At 41.4% G+C, this 25,762-nt stretch overlaps 1 protein-coding gene across 2 annotated transcripts in view; it reads right to left on the bottom strand.

Moving 5' to 3' along the window:
- Positions 1–7,743: 7,743 nt before the first annotated feature.
- RDX (radixin) overlaps positions 7,744–25,762 on the bottom strand; it is a 105,035-nt gene continuing 87,016 nt past the window's right edge. For both annotated transcript variants that reach the window (XM_027563805.1, XM_027563806.1), the window contains 2 exons: positions 13,105–13,202; positions 7,744–8,198 (listed from right to left, as the gene is read on the bottom strand). In XM_027563805.1, the coding sequence (XP_027419606.1) occupies positions 13,136–13,202 (67 nt within the window). In that variant the 3' untranslated portion in view covers positions 7,744–8,198; positions 13,105–13,135. The remainder of the gene's footprint in view (positions 8,199–13,104; positions 13,203–25,762) is intronic.

Here is a 25,762-nt window from a genome sequence, read left to right as displayed (position 1 = left end):
GGTGGTCTGTTTTTGTTTCTTGAAGAAACTGACATGCAGCAGCACGGAAGCCCCTAATGACAAGCGTCCTCCCCTCGCCCCATGGCCCGCCCGCCTGCCTGCAGCGCCTAGGACAGACACGTCCTCTGTAGCGTCAGCACACATTCAGTGTCAGTGTGTGTTAGAGCTGTGATTAATTCCTATGACGATCAAAATTAAATGCCAAAGACAACTAGTCCTACCTTATGGTTCTAATAATGTCCCATCATTGATTAACTCAGGCTGTTTGTGGCTTTGCCTTGAGGCTTCTTTATCACCTCTTGTAAATCTTTGTTGTAAAGGTCTTTCTGCATCTCTCCTTGCATGAATCAAGTTTAGTATCTTACTAATGATGCCCCCAGTAGGTTCCCTTCACTTCTTTTGCGACCTCTTAGGAATTTTTCATCTCAGCAGATTTCTTTTACCCCTCATTGCTTTTCCGACTTTTGCTTTTCTTATTTTTTTTCCTGAAGTTGCTATTTGCCATTGTTAAGTATACTCTTCCCCCCACCCCCACCCACTTAAACTTTTTAACTAGGATCTTATGTGTTTAGGTAACTTGTTTCAGCTTTGTCAGCAAAGTTGATTTTTCATGTTAAACTATGGTTGGCAGAGAACTCAGCAAATCCACAGTATTAGGTGGGAGAGTCTGAGCTGAGACTCTCAGAGAGCGTTAGACTACAGTGTTGGCTGGGGCTAGTAGTTTATTTCTCCCCCACCTAGAACTTTTGTCTAAAGAGAAAAGATTCATACTCACTAATGAATCAATTAACGTTCAGGAAGAGATTATAAAAAGAAACTGTAATGATGAACTTATTCTAAACAAAATACCTCCAGTTGGCCCTCTCATTAGTTAGGGTATGTACTTAACATTGTTTATCCTCAGCCTCAGATGCTCTTTTTAAATTAATGATGTTTATTTGGTGTTTTAAGCCTTTTTATAAGCATTTTTTTTTTTTTAGTCTTTCAGTGTTTTAAAGGTTTTCTTTTAAGATCTTTAACCTTTTTAAAAATGTATTTCTATGTTAAGACTACAGCCTTTGGAGGCAACCATCTTGCCGCATATATCCTACAGGTAGAGACAGGCACGTTCAGTTCAGTTCAGTTGCTCAGTCGTGTCCGACTCTTTGCGACCCCATGAATCGAAGCATGCCAGGCCTCCCTGTCCATCACCATCTACCGGAGTTCACGCAGACTCCCGTCCATCGAGTCAGTGATGCCACCCAGCCATCTCATCCTCTGTCGTCCCCTTCTCCTCCTGCCCCCAATCCCTCCCAGCATCAGGGTCTTTTCCAATGAGTCAACCCTTTGCATGAGGTGGCCAAAGTACTGGAGTTTCAGCTTTAGCATCATTCCTTCCAAAGAAATCCCAGGGCTGATCTCCTTCAGAATGGACTGGTTGGGTCTCCTTGCAGTCCAAGGGACTCTCAAGAGTCTTCTCCAACACCACAGTTCAAAAGCATCAATTCTTCGGTGCTCAGCTTTCTTCACAATCCAACTCTCTCATCCATACATGACCACAGGAAAAACCATAGCCTTGACTAGACAGACCTTTGTTGGCAAAGTAATGTCTCTGCTTTTGAATATGCTATCTAGGTTGGTCATAACTTTCCTTCCAAGGAGTAAGCGTCTTTTAATTTCATGGCTGCACTCACCATCTGCAGTGATTTTGGAGCCCCAAAAAATAAAGTCGACACTGTTTCCACTGTTTCCCCATCTATTTCCCATGATAATTTCTTCTTAAATTGAAGAAAGTAGGGAAAACCACTAGACAGGCACGTTACGGAGGTAATAAATGAGTTAAACCCTCTGAACACATCGATCCATAGTGTGCATTTAATGACAGCTATTGTTAGGTGAATGCGAGGTGCTTAAAAAACAGTTGTTTGAGATGTTTTCATGAGAGCCTTCCTGTCTATCCGTTACGTTGCAGAAGAGCTGGACTCTCGCCATTGGTGTAATGAATATTCCATGCCCATGTGCCTTTCAGTGGGGACACTCCCCTTTGTGCCTTTCAGTAGGGACACTCCCCTTTGAAGAGTTCTTGGCACCCCATGTCCTTGCTATCCCTGTGGCTGGTCCTTCTTGGCTTACAGGTTTTGTATAGTATTTTAATGAGGAAATAAATGGAATAACAAAAATAACAATAATAAAACAGAAACCCTTCCAGAAGCTATAGTTCAGTAGGCTGTGGGCTGAGCGCCTGTTTCACTCCTGAATGTGAGGCTGGGCAGACCTGTCTGCCCCTCCCCTCTGACCTGTAGGAAGGGGACATTGGCCCCTTACCCATCAAAACCTACAAAGCCAGTCTGGACACAGGAGCTGGTGCTTCATGGTTTATAAGTAACTGCTGCTCTTAAGGGCTTCCCTGGTGGCTCAGACAGTAAAGAATCCGCCTGCAATGTGGGAGACCTGGGGGGTTCAATCCCTGGGATGGGAAGATCCCCTGGAGAAGGAAACAGGCTACCCACTCCAGTTGGAGAGAGAGGGCTGTGGGGAGACCACTCACATATGAAGGTCTGGTACAATAGATACAGTATAATCACACGAAACAGGCATTATCCCTATTTTACAAATGAGAAGACTTAAGACTTTAAAGCACTTGCTCAAAAGCAAATGCCTCATTATATGCTTCCAAACTTTTTTTTTTCTTATTCTGCTGCAAGACAAGAATGAACCCATGATCATCCTAGGTGTGTTATTTTATTAAAGTCTAGTTCTGAGGAATGCTACACCTGTGGCATTATGTAGCCACTGTACATTCTTAGACATGCTGACTCAACCTGGGGTCAAGGCAAGACCTGGAAAACTGTACCAGAACTTTATCAGACGCACACCCGTCTAGTTTGTGTGGAGTCATGAGCAGCCTGTCTCTTGTGTGGGAGGAAAGTTTTCCCAGAGAAAACCTTTCCCAGAGGTCGGAAGGCCTGTGAGGACTGGCCTGGCCCAGCTGCTAGGCCCAGGGCCCAGGCCACAGCCCCTCCGACGAGCAAAACGGTTCTGTGGTGGATGGAGGTGGTTTTACAGTCTGGACCCCCATCTCCACTCCTTGGCGCTCTTTGTAAGGCCTCGAGAGGAAAAGGCAGTACACTCATTACTAATGTTTCCGGTCACACACAGAGTCCCCCTCAGGTGTCTTTTTCAAAGCCCCGTTTAGCTTTCAGATTCCTGACAAGGCCTTCTGAGCACACAGCAGCTTCTGTGTGAGGCAGCTGCCATTTGCATTTTCCATTTGCACAAATTCAGCATGAGATTAGGAATAGAAAAGTTAAATTCGCTGTCGAACAAATTCCCAGGAGAGCCGAATGAGGGACCTAATACGGTGCTCCCGTCCCATGGCCTCAGGTCTGGGTGCCGGGCTGGGAGCGCGGGGTGGCCTCCACCCTTGCGACGCGCGCGGGCACCGGCCAGTGGGGTCTAGGAAACTGGCCTTGTCACCACCTCAGCCTTCAAAGCTCTCCTCTCCCCCTCCACTCTCTAAAGATGTAATTCTCATTCATTTGAATAATTATTTCAAACATGCCTTTGAAAAGATTAAGGGAGACTGCAAATGAAATTTATGACTACATGAAATGCTATTGAGTAAACTCCAGAGGAGATTTATCGGTTTGCCGTGTCTGTTACCAGATTAACAAATTCAGGACAAAGCGCCTCTCGCAGTTGTGAAGGCCGCACATGTTAAAATGCTGCACGTCATGAGGCTGGGAGGCGAGCGGAGGGAAGTGAAGGTCCCAGTCCACGCTAAGCGGCATGGGCTGAGCGGAGCTCTGGAGGTGGGGAGCTGCAGGAGGGGCCCGAGGGGGCCCCGAGGAGGCCGCTGGCCCAGGGGCAGCTCGGGGACCAGGCCGCCGGGCTCAGGTTCCTCCCCGTCAGGGCGCAGAGCTTCACACCCCCCAGCTTCACACCCCCCAGCGTTTCTTTCTGCTTCTGAGACTCCCTGCGGGGGAGCTTTCTCAGTTCTGCCCCTTCACCCGCCCCAGCCAGAGTCCGCCCACGGCTGAGACCATCAGGTGTCTGTGGGGAAGAAGACAGCGACAGGCTTCCAGAGATCCCCATCTTTCTAACAATTTACAGCCTTTTGAATCCGCATCCCAGATTGGGAGTGGGAAATGCCAAGTGGTTAAAGTGGAGGTTCAGGGAACCTTTGAATCCAGCCACAGACTCTTGTTCTGTGGTTAAGATACACAGTCATTCCAGGATCGACCAGCTCTAGTGGCCTCAGTGCCTGGGGGGCTGAGGGGCGGGGGTGGGGAGCCCCACCAGGGGCGTGGTTCCTGACTTGCAGCCCATCTTGCAGGTCTCTGTGTCCTTTGAAACAGGTAGCAGTGTCACCAGACTGCCTTCCTGAGCCTTCTTTGCTGAATGGGAGGCACAAGCACAATTTCCCATCTCTCCGTGGGGTCAAAGTGCACCACCTCCCCCTGCAACCACGGGCAAGCTCTGCCCACACAGCCCTCCCCTCTGATCGATCCAACATTTGGGGGGGATAACTGTATCATCCCAGGGAAAAAGAAATGGTTTTGAGAGGCATCGGCTCTTTCAGGTTGTAAAGCAAAACCTTGTCGTTCGCAGTAATACTCTGCCAAGGGCCTGGAGCAAAGCAGAGACCCAACAGCAAGGAGAGCTGGGTGGAGGGAACCAGTGGCTAAGGGAGTGGGCGGGGTGGGGAGTGGGGTCCAGACTCTGGCCAGGGGAACAGACTGCCGCTCAGTCCTGTGGGAGACTGTGGTGCTGGGGTGGCCGGCACAGCGGCAACTTTTTCTTCTCCTTTTATCAAAGGAGAACCGTTCACGTCTTGGATTCTGTTTTTAAATCAGTACTTCAGGCTGCTGTATGGCTAAAATTGATTGCTCTCATGTTTTACTCAGAACACAAATGAGCATAATCCACAACCATTTGTTCCTGCCCAAGGCTGTGGGCTAGAAGAGGACATTGATCTGCGAGAATTACTCATACAGACCAAGAATGTTTTCTGGCCCCAGCTGAGTGAAGGGCACCCAGCTGACTCAGACAGCCTCGAGAACATTTGGTTCTGGAGTCTGACAAAACCAGTAAACAGAACTCCTCTCTGTTCAGTGCCCCCGGGCCTGTAAGTGTGGTCCTCTGTCCTGGACCCCACCCCTGACCCAAGAATCAGACACTCTGGGGGGCGGGGTAGGGTAGGGGACATCTGTGGTTTCACAAACCCTCGAGATGATACTGATGCTCATAAAGTTGAAAGTAAAACCACTGAGTGAAACTGAGAATTAAAGCAAAATAGTAAGCAGGTGAAACTCACATGATCACCTTCAGCTGGGCTTGTGCGAAACTGGGCTCCCTAATGTGTATGTCAGTTGCTCAGTCCTGTCCGACTCTTTGCGACCCTGTGGACTGTAGCCTGCCAGGCTCCTCTATGGAATTCTCCAAGCAAGAATACTGGACTGGGCTGTCATTTCTTTCCCAGGGGATCTTCTCCACCCAGGGATTGAATCCAGGTCTCCTGCATTGCAGGCAGATTCTAATACTGAATCCCAAATTTTACAGACACCCATCTTGTGCAGGAGTCCAAGCCTGCCTCATTGGAAGTACGGCATGGAGGAGCCAAGATGGTGTGTGTTTCCTGGGGACAGAGAACAGGAGTGGGAACACGACTCCTCTGCAAACTCACCACTCAAACGACCTGTCCCACTTGCCTGGAAAGGAAGGAGGGGGCCAGCGGAGGCCAAGGGGGCAGAGGCGCTGTGCAAGAGCAGTTGTGTCTGTGCTGGGCGAAGGTCACGCTGCCCGATGCATTCCTAAGTGACTGGGAGTGATCGGCATTTCTCCCTTTGGGTGGCCATGCCCCTGACAGCTTGGCTTGAGCAGGACTGAAGTCTAGCAGTTCACAAGGGCCTTGGCGCTCTTCACGGCATTGCCGCCTCTGTTGGTGTGAGCAGTTCCTGAAGAAAAGGGGCTTCTTGTGCTGAGGCTTCAACTCCCCACCCATCAGTCCCAGGGCCCAGTGTAGACCACAGCCTCTCTGCCCCTGCAGAAGAGAGCTCACGAGGAGTCCAGCCAGTTTCCTCTCCCACAGGAAGTAGGAGCTGCGTATGTTGTTTCCTCAGAAGGAGCTTGACAAAGGTGGTGCTTTAGCTTGTTATCTTCATGCATTTCTTATAACCTGAAAATGAGTGAGCTTCAGACTCTCAACTCCCAGCTGCCCACCTGTGCCTCCCCCATGACCAAAGGAAGCTAACTCCCTTCCTAACCCAAAGATCAGAAAGGGTTTTAGACATTTAGTCCAAATGTCTCATTTTCTGGCAGACGCATAGGAGGCTCAGGGCACTGTAGGGAGCCGTCCAGGGTCTTCACCATGACCCATGCCTAGGTTTGACACCCATAGGCTAAAAATCTGCAACCTTCCCCACCTCCACGAACAAGCCTGTGAGCAGCTGGTTATGTGGCATTATCTATAGTTGTGTTTCTCTCTCATCACACTGTAACAGAGGCAACTGATCATTCATCCTGTCTCTTTTCTGGTAATTCTCCCTGTATCAGCAGTCATAGCCAGACCGATCTGTGTGTGGAAAGATCCGTCTGATGGTAGCACATGGGAATTTGCTGCAGTAGCAGCAGCCCACGCTGCGCCTTTCCCTGTTGACCTCAAGCCTCGGGGTCTCCGATGGATCTATTAAAAGGTGAAAGTAAGCACATACCTGGCTGTTTGGATTGTTACCTGATCAGTGGTTCAAAGGCCCCAACCAGGTGATTTCCTCAAGTGTTTCAGTCTGCACTGTTTTAACACGGAACAGCAGTCTCTCAAGTGCTGCCTGAGAACCCCGGCCACAGGATCCCAGCTCCGGGCTGCACTGCACCCCCAGGCCTTAAGGCCGAATGCTTCTATACCACCTGCTGCTTGTCATCAAGGAGCGGCCTGGAAAACCGCAGTGTGATAAGAAACCACACAAAGTATGGGATTATCTTTCAAGTTATAAAAAATGCCTGATAAAGCAAAGACTTCAAATAAACTATGAGACCAGCCTGGGAACAAATATTTCTTGAAGTTGACAAATGGCATAACAAAAAAGTCGTTTCCTATGTGCTCCCTTTGGAAAGGTACAGTTTCTAAAACAACCAGACTGACTTAGTGCCCTTGGAAAACCTCAGGGACAGATTCAATATCATGCTGGCATATTTTGTGTGGTTTTTCTGAAAGTCTTTAAGAGGTAATTCTGTGCCTGACCGGTGAGCACCTGTCATATAATTGAAGCACAATACATTCTTCAAGGATGTAAGAGTGGCTATTGAAAAAGCCGACAGTTGCAACCTGTCACCCAATCCTCTACGCTTCAGTCCTCAGACATTCAAGCCACTTTGCAGTGTCAGGAATAGTGCCACCTAGTAAATTAATAATGTGGCTTCACGTCCCAGCTCTGCCACCATACCCCTCAGCCTTCTTTCTCAAACACTGGCCGACTCCAAGCTAACACTCTGTAAAATCGGAGAAGACAAGAAGCTGAGACACGGCAGGCAAGCCCGCTGGCCGGTAGGGCAGTTCCTCGAGAATGTGGTAGTCACTGCCCACCATCAGTGTGCAGAATCAAGCAGAAACTAGTGCCCCAGGCTGATGTTAGAATATATTTATTGCTACATTTATGTACAGTTATACAAACAGCCAGGAATGAAAGAGAGTGCTGCAACAATTTTTCCAGATTCCACAGATGTGTGCCAGGAAACAGAGCTATATACCACTGAGTCTGCTCTCGGTTCAAAGCCAAAAATGTCACATTTTTTTAATGGAAAGTTCTTGGAAATCCTCTCAGCTTATCCCTCCTTACAAGCTAGTCATGCAGAAAAAAGTGGGTTCTCAGAAGCCTACGCCTTCAGGCATCTGTTGTGAGGATGGAGCCTTGAAGACAGGATGCTGGCTTAGGACTTTCGGGCGCAGTGCAGAGCTCGCCTGCCCTGGCCCAGCTCTCTAAGCTCTGTCCTTAGGAAAGACAATCGAGAAGGGTGAGGAGAGAGACAGAATAGCAAGAAAAGGGAAGCCAACAGTCGACAGGTGTGGAAAGAACCACCAACAAGAGCCCTGACTGAGGGAACATTTGTCCATTGGGCTCCAGCTGAGATTCTGGACTTTGGGGGAGAGAGACGTTCAAATCATCAGGCATGTCTTGGTATGACCTTATCTTAAAACTCGCCATGTGTCAGATGCCAGGGACCTGCATGAAGACACAGAAAGTGAACAGGAAAATTAGGCAAGAGAGAAGAAAACACAACTTTTATATATCACCATAATACGGTTGAAAAGGGCACCACCCTGAACACCTTTCCGGTGACACCTAGCCAAGACTGAGTTTACTATTGAATTATAAAGGGGGATGGAATGCCACAAAGGAAACACAATAATGTACACATTGCAACAAAACAAAGGTGGTTCCACAGACTCTACACTGTGACCTCAGCCTTGCTAAAATCACTCTTGGTTCTCAGAAGGAATCTAACATGATAGATCTTGCCGTGTTCCAGAATCTTGATGCAGATATGAGATCATGGTATAAACAAACTCCCCTTAACGTCACAGTCTGATAAGCCTTTGTATGTGAATCACAAGAGAAGCAGCTGAGCCGTGAGACAGGTGTGCCCAAAGAATCAGTGACTTTATTTTCACCAGTTCTGTCTTACCCACCTCAGGCCACTCCCCCTCCCCCACGACCAGGGGCCCAGGAAAGGTCATCAGACCAGGTCTAACCCAGCCTCCTGAACCAAAATCAGCCTAGCACCTCAGAGAAATGACAAGGCCTAAAAGTTGAGAAATGGAGAAGGAAATGGCAACACACACGTGTTCTTGCCTGGAGAATCCCAGGGACGGGGGAGCCTGGTGGGCTGCCGTCTATGGGGTTGCACAGAGTCGGACACAACTGAACTGACTTAGCAGCAAAGGTTGAGAACAAGAAGCCTGTTGGTCTGAACGCACCAGACAACCAGAGGCCTCTTGGGCCACTTCATGACTCAGATACGGCCTGGCACCCGAGGCTGTAGGTGTTCTATCCCTGAAGACACCTGCCAGCTATAGTTCGTTGGTCCATGGCTATCCATGTCACGTCTAATTTCTCGCCATCATAATCCCTCAGGACCACTCAATCACAAGGAAGAGGGTAAGGATTCTGATAGAGAAATCCGCAGGACCAGAAACCTGTCAGAAGTCCCTGTCTTTTTCCTTGGGTCAATAACACTATAATCAGCTAAGGAGGGGCCCAGCTGTTCTTCTGAGGTGGACAACTGTGTGACTTTTCAAGCTGAAGGATGTGCAAATTTCAATTGCAAGGATTTTGTTGGTGGTGTTCAGTTGCTTAGTTGTGTCCGACTCTTTGCGACCCCATGGACTGCAGCATGGCAGACTTCCTTGTCCTTCACCATCTCCTGGAGCTTGTTTGAACTCATGTCCATTGAGTTGGTGATGCTCTCTAACCATCTCATCCTCTGTCGTCCCCTTTTCCTGCCTTCAATCTTTTCCAGCATCACGGTCTTTTCTAATGAGTCAGCTTTTCGCATCAGGTGGCCAAAGTATTGAAGCTTCAGCTTTAGCATCAGTCCTTCCAATGAATATTCAGGGTTGATTTCCGTTAGGATTGACTAGTTTGATCTCCTTACAGTCCAAGGGACTCTCAAGAGTCTTCTCCAACACCACAGTTAAAAAGCATCAATTCTTTGGCACTCAGCCTTCCTTATGGTCCAACTCTCAATATCCACATATGACTACTGGAAAAACCATAGTTTTGACTAGACAGACCTTTGTCAGCAAAGTAATGTCTCTGCTTTTTAATATGCTGTCTAGGTCTGTCATAGCTTTTTTTCCAAAGGGCAAGCGTCTTTTAATTTCATGGCTGCAATCACCAACCCCAGTGATTTTGGAACCCAAGAAAATAAAGTCTTTCACTGTTTCCATTGTTTCCCCATCTATTTGCCATGAAATGATGGGACCAGATGCCATGATCTTAGTTTTTTTATGTTGAGTTTTAAGCCAGCTTTTTCACTCTCCTCTTTCACCTTCATTTAGAAGCTCTTCAGTTCCTCTTCACTTTCTACTGTAAGGGTCGTGTCACCCGCTTATCTGAGGTTGGCATTTCTCCCTGCAATCTTGATTCCAGCTGTGCTTCAGGCCCAGCATTTCATATGATGTACTCTGCACAGAAGTTAAATAAGCAGGGTGACAATAGACAGCCTTGACATACTCCTTTCCCAATTTTGAACCAGTCCATTGTTCCATGTCTGGTTCTAACTGTTGCTTCTTGACCTGCATTCAGGTTTTGCAGGAGGCAAGTAAGGTGGTCTGGTATTCCCATCTCTTTAAGAATTTTCCAGTTTGTTGTGATCCACAGTCAAAGGCTTTAGCTTAGTCAATGAAGCAGAAGTACATGTTTTTCTGGAATTCGTTTGCTTTTTCTATGATCCAACAAATGTTGTTAATTTGATCTCTGGTTCCTCTGCCATTTCTAAATCCAGCTTGAACATCTGGAAGTTCTCAGTTCACATACTGTTGAAGCCTGGCTTGGAGAATTTGAGCATTACTTTGCTAGCATGTGATATGACTACAATTGTGTGGCAGTTTGCATATTTTTTGGCATTGGCCTTCTTTGGGATTGGACTGAAAACTGACCTTTTCCAGTTCTGTGGCCACTGCTGAGTTTTCCAAATTCGCTGGCATAATGAATGCAGCACTTTCACAGCATCATCTTTTAGGATTTGAAATAGCTCACCTGGATTTCCATCACCTTTGCTAGCTTTGTTAGTAGTAATGCCTCCTAAAGCCCACCTGAGTTTGCACTCCAGGATTTTTGGCTCTAGGTGAGTGATCACATCATCATGGTTATCTGGGTCATTAATATCTTTTTTGGTATAGTTCGTCTTGTATTCTTGCCACCTCTTCTTAATATCTTCTGCTTCTGTTAGGTCTACATAGCGTCTGTCCTTTATTGTGTCCATCTTTGCATGAAATGTTCCCTTGGTATCTCTAATTTTCTTGAAGAGATCTCTATAGTCTTTCCCATTCTATTGTTTTCCTCTATTTCTTTGCATTGTTCACTGAGGAAGGCTTTCTTATCTCTCCTTGCTGTTCTTTGGAACTCTGCATTCAGGTGGGTATATCTTTCCTTTTCTCCCTTGCCTTGCACGTCTCTTATTTTTCAGCTATGTGTGCTTCTCAAGACAACCATTTTACCTTTTTGCATTTCTTTTTCTTGGTGATGGTTTTGATCACTGCTTCTTGTACAGTGTTACGAACCTCTGCCCATAGTTCTTCAGGTGCTCTATCAGATCTAATCCCTTGAATCTATTTCTCATTACCACTGTATAACTGTAATGGATTTGATTTAGGTCATACCTGAATGGCCTAGTGGTTTTCCCTACTTTCTTCAATTTAAGCCTGGATTTTGCAATAAGGAGTTCATGATCTGAGCCACAGTCAGCTCCCAGTCTTGTTTTTGCTTACTGTATAGAGCTTCTCCATCTTTCACTGCAAAGAATATAATCAATCTGATTTCAGTATTGAACATCTGGTGATATCCATGTATGGAGTCATCTCTTGTGTTGTTGGAAGAGGGTGTTTGCTATGACCAGTGTGTTCTCTTGGCAAAACTCTGTTAGCTTTTTCCTTGCTTCATTTTGTACTCCAAGGCCACACTTGCCTGTTATTCTAGGTATCTCTTGACTTCCTACTTTCCAAAATGGAAGTTACTTACATAAATGCCTGCATTGGAATTAATGGTTTAAAGATGAATAGCTAAGAACAGTATTATTTGTGGCCATCTGGATTGTTCAGAACATGTTTTAACCAAGGATTTTAGCTCAAATATCAAGAATAAGATTAACTAGATTCTATGGAGTCACAAACAGCTACACGCCTTTCAAATCAAGCCCTTCAAGTGGATTTCAAAACAATGAAAATATTTTGGGAATGTCATGGAATGTCAGAGATTCAGTGAATGACCTTAAACTCAATTCATAGCAATCCAGAAGTCAAGGTAATTAAAAAGAGTGAAATAATGCCATTTGCAGCAACATGGATGGAACTAGAGATATCGTACCAAGCAAAATAGGTTAGAAAGACAAATACCATATGATGTCACTTACATTTGAAATCTAAATCTGACACAGATCTATGAAACAGAAACAGACTCACAGACATAGAGAACACACTTGCAATTGCCAAAGGGGAGTAAGAATTGGAAAGGGAAGTATTGGGAGTTTGGGATTAGAAAATTAATAAATATCAAGGCCAAACAAGCAAATCATTTCTAAAAATTATCCAGGCTAAGTGAAAATATATCACCGTTTGTTTAATGTCACATGAAAAGAATCTAAAAAGTAACAGTAATTCCACGTCTTAAAGTATTGTCTCAAATATATTCTGAGTTTTGTGTGTAGAATTTGGGGAGGTTTAAACAGCAAGTTGGGAGACTCAAATGTGCCATTCAAGAACTATAAGATAAACTGTACTGCCGTAGTTTTATTTAGAAATGGGATGAGTCTTAACATAACTTTGAAACAATTTCATGTGGTAATCACATTGAGCAATGATTTTTAAATATTTCCAAATTGCGATCAACGCACAATACTAATCTGGTTTACGAACCAATTCTGGAATTCTTTTACTTAATACATAGGTATGACACTTCATTTTTAAGTATATCTGAACATTTTTTCAAATAAGAAAAAAAAAAATCCTTCTAGCAGCACACCAGTACCATATGTGTGAGCTGGCACAGCGTTACTCTACATCAAGAAGGTTCTTTCACAAAGTAAGAGAATAGTCTAAAGTAGCATGTCTAATCACCTCATGAAGATTACAGCTAAAATCTCACTGTAGTAAACTCTGTCTGACCTCAATGTTCTTGACTGGCAAAGAGCTGAGAGAGGCAAACAGCTGAGAAAGAATCTAGAGTGGGTGAGATTAGGTGCTGCACAGGGAGGGCTGGCTCTGGGTCAACTCTTTTGACTGGCATTTCACTAGACTAAAAGCTCGGGGCTGTGGATGCACAGATTCAGGTTTTATGGGGTCCTGCCAGCATTTCTGAGGTGGCAAGGGTGTGGCAGGTCTACTGGGAATCTGTTACCAGTTGTACTTACCCAGTGAGGGAAAGAGCCTTCTTCCTAACTGTTACATTTGCTTTATACTGCTTTGGCAAGAACGCATCTGGAACAATGCATACAGTTTGGGTCCCCACCTTTTAAAAGAGACATAGAAAGGTTAGAAAGCATTTCAGCAAAAGAATACAGAAGGAAGCCAGCGCTGTAGTACAGAAGCCAGAAGCACCCTTGTCCCCTGCATTCTGTAGGGCCCTCTAGGTAACCAAATTACCAAAGCAATCTCTTTCCTGATCTTTAACCTCTAACTTTTCTATTTCAATCACTTTTGAATCTCCACAATTATTACAATGTGAAAATAAGAATAATGTTAAATCTCCTTTTTAAAGAGATGCTAGGATTCTCATGGTTGCAGCCTTTCCGCACAAACTAGTCTTAGTCTTGTGACCAGGGAGAATGGAAAATATTGTTAACCGTATTTTCTATGCTTGAAGGTTAAGCAATTGGAAACGCAGTTACTGATAATCTCTATCTTATAGGTGGGTTATTTATCAAAAGGGCAGCTATGGTGGGCTGTTTCCCATGGAAACCATGTTATGGATGACTAGTTTGGTTTCCAAGCAGTTTAATGCATCAGTCTTTGTAGTAAAATACAGTAGAACTCTCAAAACTTGGATAAAGGAACACAGAAACAATGAAACAAAGGAGTTTTACAATTTATTCTTTATAGTGAACTTTGATGTTAAATGGGCAGAATTAATTAGAGGGTGATTAACTAGTATTTGAAATTTAAGAACACTTTACAGAAAATTTTAAGTATTTTCAAAGACTTTGAAGGTTAGCAGAGCTGGCACTTTATTGTACCAAATGTCAGTCTACAATGTATTGCTGTATATTTCCCCCTAGTAACCAGCACTGTTCTCATCATTCTTAACAATGAGGTAGATTTATAGTACCCATAAAGGAACAAAACAGGAGAGAAGGAAAAGGAAGGAAAAAAGAATGATTGTCATGAGTATACTGAAAAAAATTTTCGTACGAGCAAGAGAAAGGAGGATTAGAGAGTCAAGTGAATAAATATTATGGTATAAGAAAGAAAATAAAAATAAATGAGGGGTTACAGTTATAACAGAGAAAACCATGCATGCAGTTGGCCTAAGAGGTGAAAAAGAGTATCAGAAATGTTGAAAGCTCGCCAGCAGGTGGCACCATAAAATTAAAAGCCCTTTAAGAAAAACAGCAACTCGTGATGGGGATGGAGGCTGTGAGTGAGAGATACATACACATCAGCGAGGCATATATTCACAATACAGGTGACTCTGTTCATGGAGGGCCAAGCCATAGGGTAGGATGTAAATCATACTAAGTTATCCTGAGAATGAAATTTGGTTTAATACTAGAAAAATCTACTAATTCAATATGCTAACAAACAAGCACATACACATATTATCTCAAAATACAAAGAAATTGCATTTGACAAATTTTAAGTATCCTTTTTATTTAAGAAAAACTCTTGGCAAAATAGGCATATACATATAAAGAAGTTTCATTAACCTGATAAAGGTCATCTACCAAAACAGCAAATATATGTCATGGCAAACGTCAGAAGGATCTTTTTAAATTAGAAATGAGGTTCTACATTGTACCAAAAGCTTTAGTCAAATCAAGTTGGTAGATAAGGAAAAGAAGTTATATGGATTGAGAAGACAGACTGAGAACGGTATTAACTGCAGAAGAGGCCTATTTATGCAGAAAGCCCAAAAGGCTTCAGAAATTATGAGAAATAGTAAGAATTGAGCAAGATTCTTAAATATAAGATCAGCAAACAAAAATCAACTTCATTTTTATATACCAGCCACAAATAGTTTTAAAATATAACTACTAAAAAGATGGTAAAAATAAGATGCTTAATAATAAGTCTAACAAAAGAAATAGGTGATCTTAATGGAAAATTTAAACTTTACTGAAAAGTATTAAGGAAGACATAAATAAATCCAGAGACATTACATATTCATGACTAGGAATACTTAAGTATTGTACAGATGTAATTTTTTCCAAATTAATCTATTAATGTATTTCCAACAAAAAGGTTTTTTCCCTATGGTATTTAATTATAAAATTTATGTAGAACAATAAGAAAGGGTCAAAACTAGTCAGAACTACCAAAACAAGGTGGAAAAACTTTTAAGAAAACAGGCAAAAAAGGCTATTTCAAAGGAGACATGAAAGGTCCATAAATTTAAGAAAAATTCTGAACTATATTAGTAATCAAGAAAATGCAAACTAAAAGCACATTTTAAACCTTTCAAACTGGCAAAAAGTTAAAAATCTAGTGATAGCAAGTGTGCTCCAATCAGTGCGGACATATTCTTCCTTTGAAACACAAGTTGATGCTGACACAGAAAAGCTGAACTGATCAATTCCCCTCCATAGGTGCAGATCCTGTTGCTTACATTACTAGGAAACATGTTCAAAATTTCAGGCTATATTGTTTGTAAAATAAAAAATACTAGGAACAATCCAAGTGGGCATCATTAAGAAAGTAGAAAAATTATAATGCATTCATGAGACAGACACTTTCAGGGCAGTGAAAATGAATGAACCACAGCTATGTTCATCAAAACAGGTGTGTGTGTGTGTGTGTGTGTGTGTGTAATCAAAATTAGGTCAAGTCCCTATGCATGCAAAAGAAGACATACTGTAGATACAAACAGTTAAAAAAAAGGGTGATGTGATAGGGGAGGAATACCAAATGCCAAAGCGACTGGGAATGTACTATTTTAAAACCTGATGCCTGAATATCTATTATATATATATTTACTAAGAAAATGTACTGTATATAATAACATTTTTTTGTTCATATTTCTCCTAGGCACATTCCTTTCCCTAACCCTGTTAAAAGCACTCTCTCATTTGTATGTGTTTAAAACTTTCAGAAACCGATGGAGGAAAAATACTGTAATAGAGTTATAAATTTGGTTCCAATTATCTTTGATCTTTTAATCATTAGAATTTGAAGGTTTCAAGCCCTCTAGGTAGATTAGTCAATAGCTACTCTGAGAACACTGAGTAAAAGAAGCAACTGTGTTAGTCTCACAGGGGCGCACATCCTCATTCTAAGTAAGTGATTCTCAAAGTATGGTCCCAGAACAGCAGCATCAGCCTCCTGGTTAAAGATCCAAGTTCTTGGGCCCCACACAGACTTGCTGGATCAGAAGCTTTGGGAGGGAGGAGCCCTGCAAATTGGCATTTTAACAAAGTCTTCAGATGATTCTGATGTACCCAGTTTGAGAATCCCTGCTGGAAAATTTTTAAATTTATAAGGAAATCTCTTCATTATTACAAAATAAAACCCCTCTACCATGAAATAAACAATCTAGACAGCTGAGAAAGCCGCATTACTGGCTCTTGGAAGAATCTAATGGTTTTTAAAATCCTTTAATTCAGAGGTCAGCAAACTATGGCTCAAGGACCATTCAGCTCATCTATTTTTTTTTTGTTGAGACCATGATTTAAAAGTCAAAAGAAGATGATATCATGACACATAAAATTATAAGAAAGTCGGATTTCAGTGTCTGTGAATGAAGTTTTATTGGAAGGTAGCCAGGCTCCTTCACTCACATCACCTATGGCTGCTCTCATGCCAGAAGAGCGGGGCTGTGAGATGCGACAGAAACTGTCTGGCACGCTAAGTTGAAAATATTTAATATCTGGACCTGAAAATATTTAATATCTTTACAGAAAAATTTTGATGACTCCTACTTTTTTCAGTAATTACAGTCTACTAACCTCAAAGCGAAATATAATCCTAGCGATTTTTCTCCGAAAAGTACAATTTTCCTTTTAATTCCACAGGCAAAAATCTAATAGTTTAAAAGAATTCTTAGGAAAGTTAAATCAGATCCATTTTTTATCGACAAGGTAAAGCAAATAACCCACACAGAGCATCTGAAGAATGTTTTTAATTATGCTACTTTCTCTGTCTTCAAATATTCTAATAAGTGACCAAAAAAAAAAAAACAAACAGCTGGTGAATTTTAATGAAATATTTCATCACATTTAGCTCTGGAAATTAGCTTAGAAATCTCCATAGGCATTTCCTCAGGTGGCTCACTTAAAGTGTGAACTTGTCTCAAGGCTGCAGAGACTTGTTTCTCAGGCCTCACTCTGCAGCCGCCTTCCTCCGTGGCTCCTCTTTGGCTGAAACTCTCTAGGCAATCTGATCCTCAGTCTCTTGAATTTTCTTCTAGACCAAGTTCACTTCTTATTACTGAGGTCCGGCTCACCAAATTCAAGAAATATATTTTATTTAACATCTATTAACTAGCTGAAATGGCCTGTTTCTAGCCATAACCATCTTCATCTCAAATTTTATTTTCCACTAGATTTCTAAGATCCCTTGAGCACAGACCCATTTGATTTTGAGAGCTTTAACACTCAATAAAAATAAAAGGATGTTTTCTTACCCTCACAAGAATAAATCACATATTTCAACTTAAAATCTTAAAGCTATACTCACCTTCTCTTGAAAATGAGAGCACTAAACTCTTCACAGGTTGGCATTACTAGCCCATACAAGAAGTGGAATAAGTCTGATCTCCAATTTGATGGAGTTTGGTCTCCAGGTCAGTGTTACTCTATATTCAGTACAATATTTAGAGCATTCTTCTTTGCCCTCTAATGAATTCCCTCACTTTAAGTTACGCAGACAGGAAAATCCTCCAAAGGGCAGTCATGTGAAAATGTCTCGATTGGAAACTTAACCTTTTATATTTTTAAAAAGCAGGGGGAGGGCGACTTTCAATTCAAAGAAACCCATACCCAAGGCACACTCTGCCATTATAGTGGCCTTTGGGCAAGTTTTGTGTGTGTTAGTCACTCAGTCTTGTCTGACTCTTTGGGACCCTATGGACTGTAGCTCACCAGGCTCCCCTGTCCATGGAATTCTCCAGGCAAGAATACTGGAGTGGGTTGCCATTCCCGTCTCCAGGGGACCTTCCCAACCCAGGGATCGAACCTGGGTCTCCCGCGGGTTCTTTACTGTCTGAACCACCAGGGAAGCAGGTTACTGAAGTCTGAAATGGGACAGTGCACCTACCTTCAAGGACGCCTGCAGCATTTATGGTATCCTTGTACAGATTAGGAAAGGGTGTCTGTCCCTCCAGGCATATGGTCCCAAGGTGCATGCTTGTCTGGCACACACTAAATTTGCACGTCTGTCCCTCCACTTCTGACCTGTGCTTCTGTGGGCTCCTTTCCAACTTCATCTCACAGATAACTCTCCCTCAGGCTCACTTAGCTCTGGACATACTGCCCTCTTTCCTGTTCCTTGAACCAGTTGAAGCCCTTTCTTGCCTCAAGTTCTTTGCACATGCTTTTCTCTCCCCTTGGAATGCTTTAAAGCAAAGCTTATAAAGCAGTGTCCAGTGGGCCACTTTTGGAGAACAGACACATTGTTTGGCTTGCAAAATGTTTTCTAAATGTTTTGAAATAAATGACATGCAAACTTTAGGAGATTTCACATAAAATTACATTTCTACTTGAATGTTTAAAGCATTATTCTTTGGACACTTTTTTAAAAAGGTGTCTGCTGGCTTATCCTGGAGAATCAGAAGGCGCAGCAGCACTGAGGGTGCTGCTTTGAGGAGCTGAGCCCTCTCTGAACAGGCGTGGATTCCCCGCCAGGCCCACCGTGCTCCTTTGATCCTTCCGGGCATTTACATTTGCTGTCTTGATTTACTTTAAAATCTTTTTTTTTATATGCAACTTCCTCTCAGAGACTTCTTCCGACCTTCCTACCCTAATTATCATATTTTCCCCAACTCACTCCCTTGTTCCTTTCAAAATATTAATATAGATCTGTTGCTTTCATAGGTCAAAGATGGCTGAACATCATCAATTTTTCATGATCCAATCTAATACAATTTACAACTTTTAAATTACTCTGTGTGTGTGTTTCATGTTTTACCATACAAAGTAAGCCCATTGATAAGGATCTAGTCTTTTTCACTATTATATTCTCGGTGACTAGTATGTACATAGTACCTGGAAGGTACCAGGCACTAAAATATTCGGGTGACTAAATGCCAAGGGCTCCTCCACAGAAGTTCCTTAGTAGCTCCAGAACAAACATAAAAGCCATCTTAACCTGTCCTCAGGTCCCTAGAAGTAACCCAAGTGAACTTTCCTAACCCACAGCCCAAGGCAGTTCTACTGTCTAGCCCCTCAACTCTACAGCTGGCTTTAGTCCCAGACTTTATCAGCCTCTGCTTACATAGCTGACACCCCTGATTTTAGTATTGGAAATTACTCTTAAGGTACAATTTTTTCCTTAAACCATGTGTAAACCAGCCTTGAGAATACCACTGGACATCCACATTCCATGGGGTCACAAATGGTCGGACAGAAATCAGCGACTGAACATATAGGTAGTTCCAGCATAGCCCTTGTCTGGAGGTTTTTGCACACATAACTCCTGCTATCTGGATGGCCCTCCTAGCTTTGCCTCTCACCCCCAACCACTGACTAACTCATCCTGAAAGACTTGGCTTAGGAATCATCTCCTCCAGGGAGCCTTCCACCAAGATTAGATGCCTTCCTTCTAAGCTCCCAGAATTCATCCACCCCATTCATTTAATAAAAATACACATATATATTGAAATATAAAAATATATGCATAGTACATTGGATAGTAAGTGCTACAGAGAGAAGTAGTTAAAAGACATAGGTAGGGAATACTGGGGCAAAGTGCAATTTTAAATAGGGTGGTAAAGGGAAGGCCACACTGAGGTGACACTGAAGCAAAATCCTGGACGTGATAAGGAAGTGCATCGTAAAAAGGTAAACAGGAGCACTGGCTAGTTTAGAAGATAACACTGAAGCCAGTTGACCTCAACTCAGTGAGAACAGGGGAAATCAGCAGACAAGGTCAGAGTGACAAGCGATCAGATCTTGGGCTCTGAATGGCCACCGAGAGGGATATAGCTTTCACTGAGATGGAAAAGGTCTGGGGGTTCTTCAGGCATAAGTGACAGGATCTGACTTACCTTTCCAAGGCTACTGTCCTCATAGACTGTAGAAGAGCAAGAGAGGACTCCAGAACGCCCATCAGAAGGCGCCAACAGCACTACAAGCAATCCTGGTCTGTGGGATGCGCTGACAGCTGTGGAGGGTGTATGAATGGTTATTTTTTAAATGTATTATTGAATGTTGGGCCAACAGGTTCGTGATTAGATTGGGTGTGGATTAAGAGAGGAAAAGAAGAATCACATTACAGTCAAGGTTTGGGCCAGACCCACGGAAAGAAGGGTCGGGGAAGTGGAAGGCTGACGCAGTAATGAGTGGGCGGGGGGAGGAGGAGGAAGACCTCAAATTTGGTTTGATGTAACAAGTTTGAGATGCCTATTAGATATCAAAGTGGAAATATCAGGTAAATAGACACACACATCTGGAGTACAAGGGAGAGGGTTTTGGCTCGAAATTTGTTTTTAGCATACAGATGGTATCTCAAGCAACAACACTGCATGAGGTCACTAAGACAGCCAAGTACTGTAGACGGGGCAGGCCTGGGCCCTGCTACACTCCAACATTCAGAGGCTGAGGTTCCCTGAACCTCACTTGTTCAAACACACACATTATTTTCTAGCAGTAGACCACAAACTCTTCATGCTCAGGACAAACTGTCTATTTTATCTCTACAGACATAGTACAGGGCCTGGCACACACTCAATAAACATATGCTGAGCAACATGAATGAATATGCTGGGTTGGACAAAACTGAGCGACTGAACTGAACTGAACCTTCTAAAGAGAATCACAAAGTCCTTAAAAGGCAAACAGAAGACAGAAAAAATAGAACCCACAGGACTGAGGGAGGTACAAATACTAATACAACACTGAGAGATGAACAAAAAAATATTATGAAAAACAAAAATGACATAATAAATGCCTTTAAAACACCAGGCTGTAAACAAAATATTCCATGTATATTATTACAGTCAATGCTCAGTCAGTGGTACTCTCTTTTAACAGATGGAGAAACTGAGGCTCAAAATGGCTGAGTGGCTTCTGAATGTCACATATCTAGAAAGTGGCCAGATCATAATACAAACCCTGATGAAATTCATTACATTGTGCTGCTTCACATCTATTTCAGACACTCTTTAAGTGCCAAGCAGACTGCCTGTTTATCTAACCTGATCTGGACTGATAACATCTGGATCTATGTATCTATTGTAAAAAACAAAACTGCTGTTGAAAAAGTAAGAGTATCTGGGAAAGGATCCTGCACCCCTAGAAAGGGGATAACCATGGGCTAGGAAGTCCGTATGTTGACTTGACTAAACATTTCTGAGCATGCCTAAAACCTATGCAAAAACAGAACTCAGCAGCTGCAAGAGCAATAGAAAGATGGCAACTACTACAGATTGAGGACCTAGACTTCATGAGCCTCTCTGGTACATTAGCTTAGAATTTACTGTGACTCTAAGGGAACAGGAAGAGAGGCAGACTGCAAACCACTAACATCACTGTTTCTTCTGATTAACATGAAATATCATTAGCACTTCGAAACTAATCTAGGTTGTATCCCCCCAAAATATTTGGGGTCCAAGAAAATCACTTAACCAAAAGTCTCTAGGTATAAGAGCAATATTTAACCTGAAAAGTAAAGTCTGAAATCAAAGGACATTTTCCTAAGGTCAGAAAAGAAGATCACATAAATAGTAGGATGAATTAAGTTGATCTACCTCCTTAAAAAACAAAGAAAACTTTGATATTCTATGAAGTACTTTTGCCTCTGCTTGGTGTCATGGTCAAGTGCTTCGTTTGCAATTATCTGACCTTGCCATTTTTCATTTTTAATCAAAGTAAGCAAATGAAAACTCTACACTGAGGAAATGGTGGCACTCAAAGGAAATTAAAAACCAAAAAGCTACCAAAGTACCTTTAGAAAATCCTACCCTACTGATTTGCTTCTTTTTTCTTTAAATAACATTTTCTGATTACAAAATTTGAAGAAGTCAAAGGAGTTTTATATACTGACAGATCTTTTACCCTTTAGCCCTCAAAAGTGAAAAGACCATTACAGCCATCTCTTTTAAACTGAAATACAGAAATCCAATTTATGAAAAGGAAAAGTGTCTACTTTTCTTATAAAGATGCTTCTATAAGCACATATTACTATTTACATTTTTAAAAAGTAAAAAGTGCACCTACATCATTTGAGTAAACCAAAAACCTCCTTTAAGAATATCTAAATCTTTTATAAACTTACCTCATCCACACTATGACACAGTATCTTAAACAGGATAAAATGCAAGCAGTGTTTGTACAAGAATACATGGCAGTACTGTTTATAAAGCAAAGTATTAGTAAAACTATAAATGTTCATAAGTTAAGGGGCATCTACATAATTAAATACTGTGGTAGTTTTGTACTTCTATGTAATAATTTCCAAATTACACCATTCAGTGAAAGAAGTGCAAACTATGTATACAGAATGCTACACCTCATGTAAACAAGAAGTAGTATATAACATACCCACGCTTCTGTATGGATAGGTAATTTCCAGGAGGCATAAGTTGGAAAAAAATACTGGGTTGGCCAAAAGTTCATTCGGGTTTTTCCATAACATCTCATGGAAAAATCTGAACTTTCTGGCCAACCCAATAGTTAACTTTGGGGAGAGCTGCAAGACTAGAGGACAGAGGGAAGTAAGCTTAACTTTTCTGTATTACCTTATTTCTACCTACTGACTTCAGTTTCATGGTTACATATGAAAATTAAATTTTTTTAATTTTAATGATTTAACCAAGTTCTTTAAAAAATGACACTTAGTCATAAAGTAGTTAAGTATGGCCTAAAGTACTTTTACAAAGGCAACTTCAACACGTGATAATAAAGACAATGAAAAATGTATGTCTCAAAAAAAGAAAAATGTATGTCTTTAATAGCTATAACTAAATAGCTACTTTCCTAGTTTTTAAAATTTTCTTTACGCATAGCTCAAAATTCTTTTAATAAAAAAGAGAGGGAATCTGGCAATAATAATTATTTTAATGATTAAAATAATCTCCAAAAAAAGTAACCAAAAGAGAAAAAATCCTTCAATACTCCAGTTTTCTGAAGCTTAGCTGTGATACAAACTGTTGCTATATATGGATATTTACAAAAATCAACACAAACAATTAACCAGTGTTTGAGAAGGAAATTCTACCTGTACTGTTTGGGGTAATGGATATCCTGATATTTACTTAAAGTAAAAAAGTAATTTATAGTAAAAAAAAAAAAAATGGTAAACTTAGTGGAAGGTTAAATAATTAATTAGCAAAAGCGCTATAAGAAAGCTGAATATTAAATTATATTTCAATACTGGCTATTCTAACATAAACCATTATTATTCAGTAAACTCTATTATAAGAAAACCAGATACACTGATATTAAAGAAAATGCAATTATTTAGTGGCAGAGAATCAATATTAGGATGCCTACTCGGTGATTAATTTATAACTCTGATGCTCCCCAGGAGCTTGAATTTTACAAATGAAAGAAAATTTTTCCAGTCTCATTAATCAAGTCAATATCATGTTTCTTTGTATACTGATCATAATAACCTCTCATTTTAACTCCTGAACATTTTATCTCAACTTTCCTTCTGATTTTTTTACTACTTTACTTTCAATACGTTAATTTGAGTTCATGTCTCAAGTGCCTAACTAGTTTCCTTGACATATTCACAGGGTCAAATCTGTCTCATAACTCTACCGGGGCTTTGCATAAATAGCAACTGCTCTGCAAATCACTGGAAGAATGACTGCCTCTATGAATGCATACGCATGTATGTATTAATCTTATTACTTAATGGAAGAAAATCCATGCCTCCTGGTTTCCCATTCATCTTTCCTTTCATAATACCATTAAACTGAAAACCTCTTAAAATTTCAAATGCCTAAGAACACATAATAGCTCAAAAATAGGTAGTGAGGAACATTTTCCTACTTCTGTACATCATCACATCAGTAATTTAGAGAAGACATACTGGCTTCCAGTCTTCCTAATGCTTGAGAATATTCCCAAAATGTTAAGGCCAACAATCTGCTCTAAAAATAACCTTGCTTTTCCAATGGATGTATCTTCTATACATTTTGATAAAAAGCCTTTGGATACAGCCTATGCCCCCCCACCTCAATTCATTATATTCTTAAAACATCAAGTATACTGAAATGTAATGTGGCCCAGCACATTAAACTGTAAATGATATACACGGTTAGGTTCTGGGTTCTAATTCAGGTTTTCTACTGTTTGGTACTCTAGTTTTTACAGAATGAAGGTATTCACAATGTATTTTAAGAATACAAATAAAGTGCTAAATAAAAGCGATTTGATTTTGCCCCCAATCAACAGAAATATTTTTCAACATTTTTAGTTTTTAAATTTTTTGGAAAATTAAAGTGAAAGTCCTAAGAAACTAAAATGTGTGATCATGTAGTACATTTGCAAATTACTAATGAAATAATTTAAAAGAAAGCAAACATATTCATCAGATTATGATTTCGTTTTACATATATTTTGTCTTGATAAGTACTCTTAAAACACAAATTAAAAAGCTTCAAACATCTACATTTAATCTATATACCAATGATAAATCAACATATTTTAAAGTTAGTGGGGGGGAAAACCATCCATCTGTAACTCAGATTACCAAAAGAGCATACACTTATATTCAGAATTCTACGGCCGAAAAATTGAGAAGTATATTAAAATTGTCTGGGGAAAATAAGCAAAAATAAGGGGAAGAAAACAAACATATCATTTGGGCATAAGCACATGAATCAAAAAAAAAAAAAAAGAAAGCTAAGTTGATGAGCATAATCAGATTCTCAACTTTAAAAAACCTTCAGAAATTTCCAAATTAATTTGTTCAAAGTTGTCACAGCCAGTGAAGAACTAGGTATGTATATTGAGATAATCTGGAGAAGGAAATGGCACCCCAATCCAGTACTCTTGCCTGGAAAATCCCATGGACGGAGGAGCCTGGTTGGCTGCAGTCCATGGGGTCACTGTGAGTCGGACACGACTGAGCAACTTCACTTTCACTTTTCACTTTCATGCATTGGAGAAGGAAATGGCAACCCACTCCAGTGTTCTTGCCTGGAGAATCCCAGGGACGGGGGAGCCTGGTGGGCTGCCGTCTATGGGGTCACACAGAGTCGGACACGACTGAAGTGACTTAGCATAGCATAGCATAGCATAGCATTGAGATAATCTTCATTGAGTTGTGTTTCGATATATATACTCCCTTCATAATTATCTGAAAGAACTTTTTCCTGGACCCCTTAAAACTTAGTTTTTCAACTATAAACAATTCTTAATAATTCAAAACTACATGGATGTTAACATTTGGTCAACACATGCCAATGAAACAGTAAGTCTGGAATCTAAACGTCTGTATCTGATCCCAGTGAAATGCTCCAAAAGAGACATTCTGATTCAGAACTATGAAATCGCTTATAAAACTAGAGCGTAACAGAGTACGACGACCTGCCTGTAATGAGAACTCAGAATCTAGTGTATTTGTTCTTGGATGTTCTTAGTTTCCAGCTCTTTTTTTGTCCCACTAAAGAACCCACTCTTAAAAGCTCACAGATAAAATGGATGTCTTAACTGTCTTCAAAAGATGTTATTTGGAAAACAAGTGGAA

Source organism: Bos indicus x Bos taurus, chromosome 15, assembly GCF_003369695.1.
Source record: "Bos indicus x Bos taurus breed Angus x Brahman F1 hybrid chromosome 15, Bos_hybrid_MaternalHap_v2.0, whole genome shotgun sequence".
Taxonomy (NCBI): Eukaryota; Metazoa; Chordata; class Mammalia; order Artiodactyla; family Bovidae; genus Bos; species Bos indicus x Bos taurus.
Note: the sequence above shows the minus strand (reverse complement) of the source record. Positions and strands in the feature narration are given on the sequence as shown.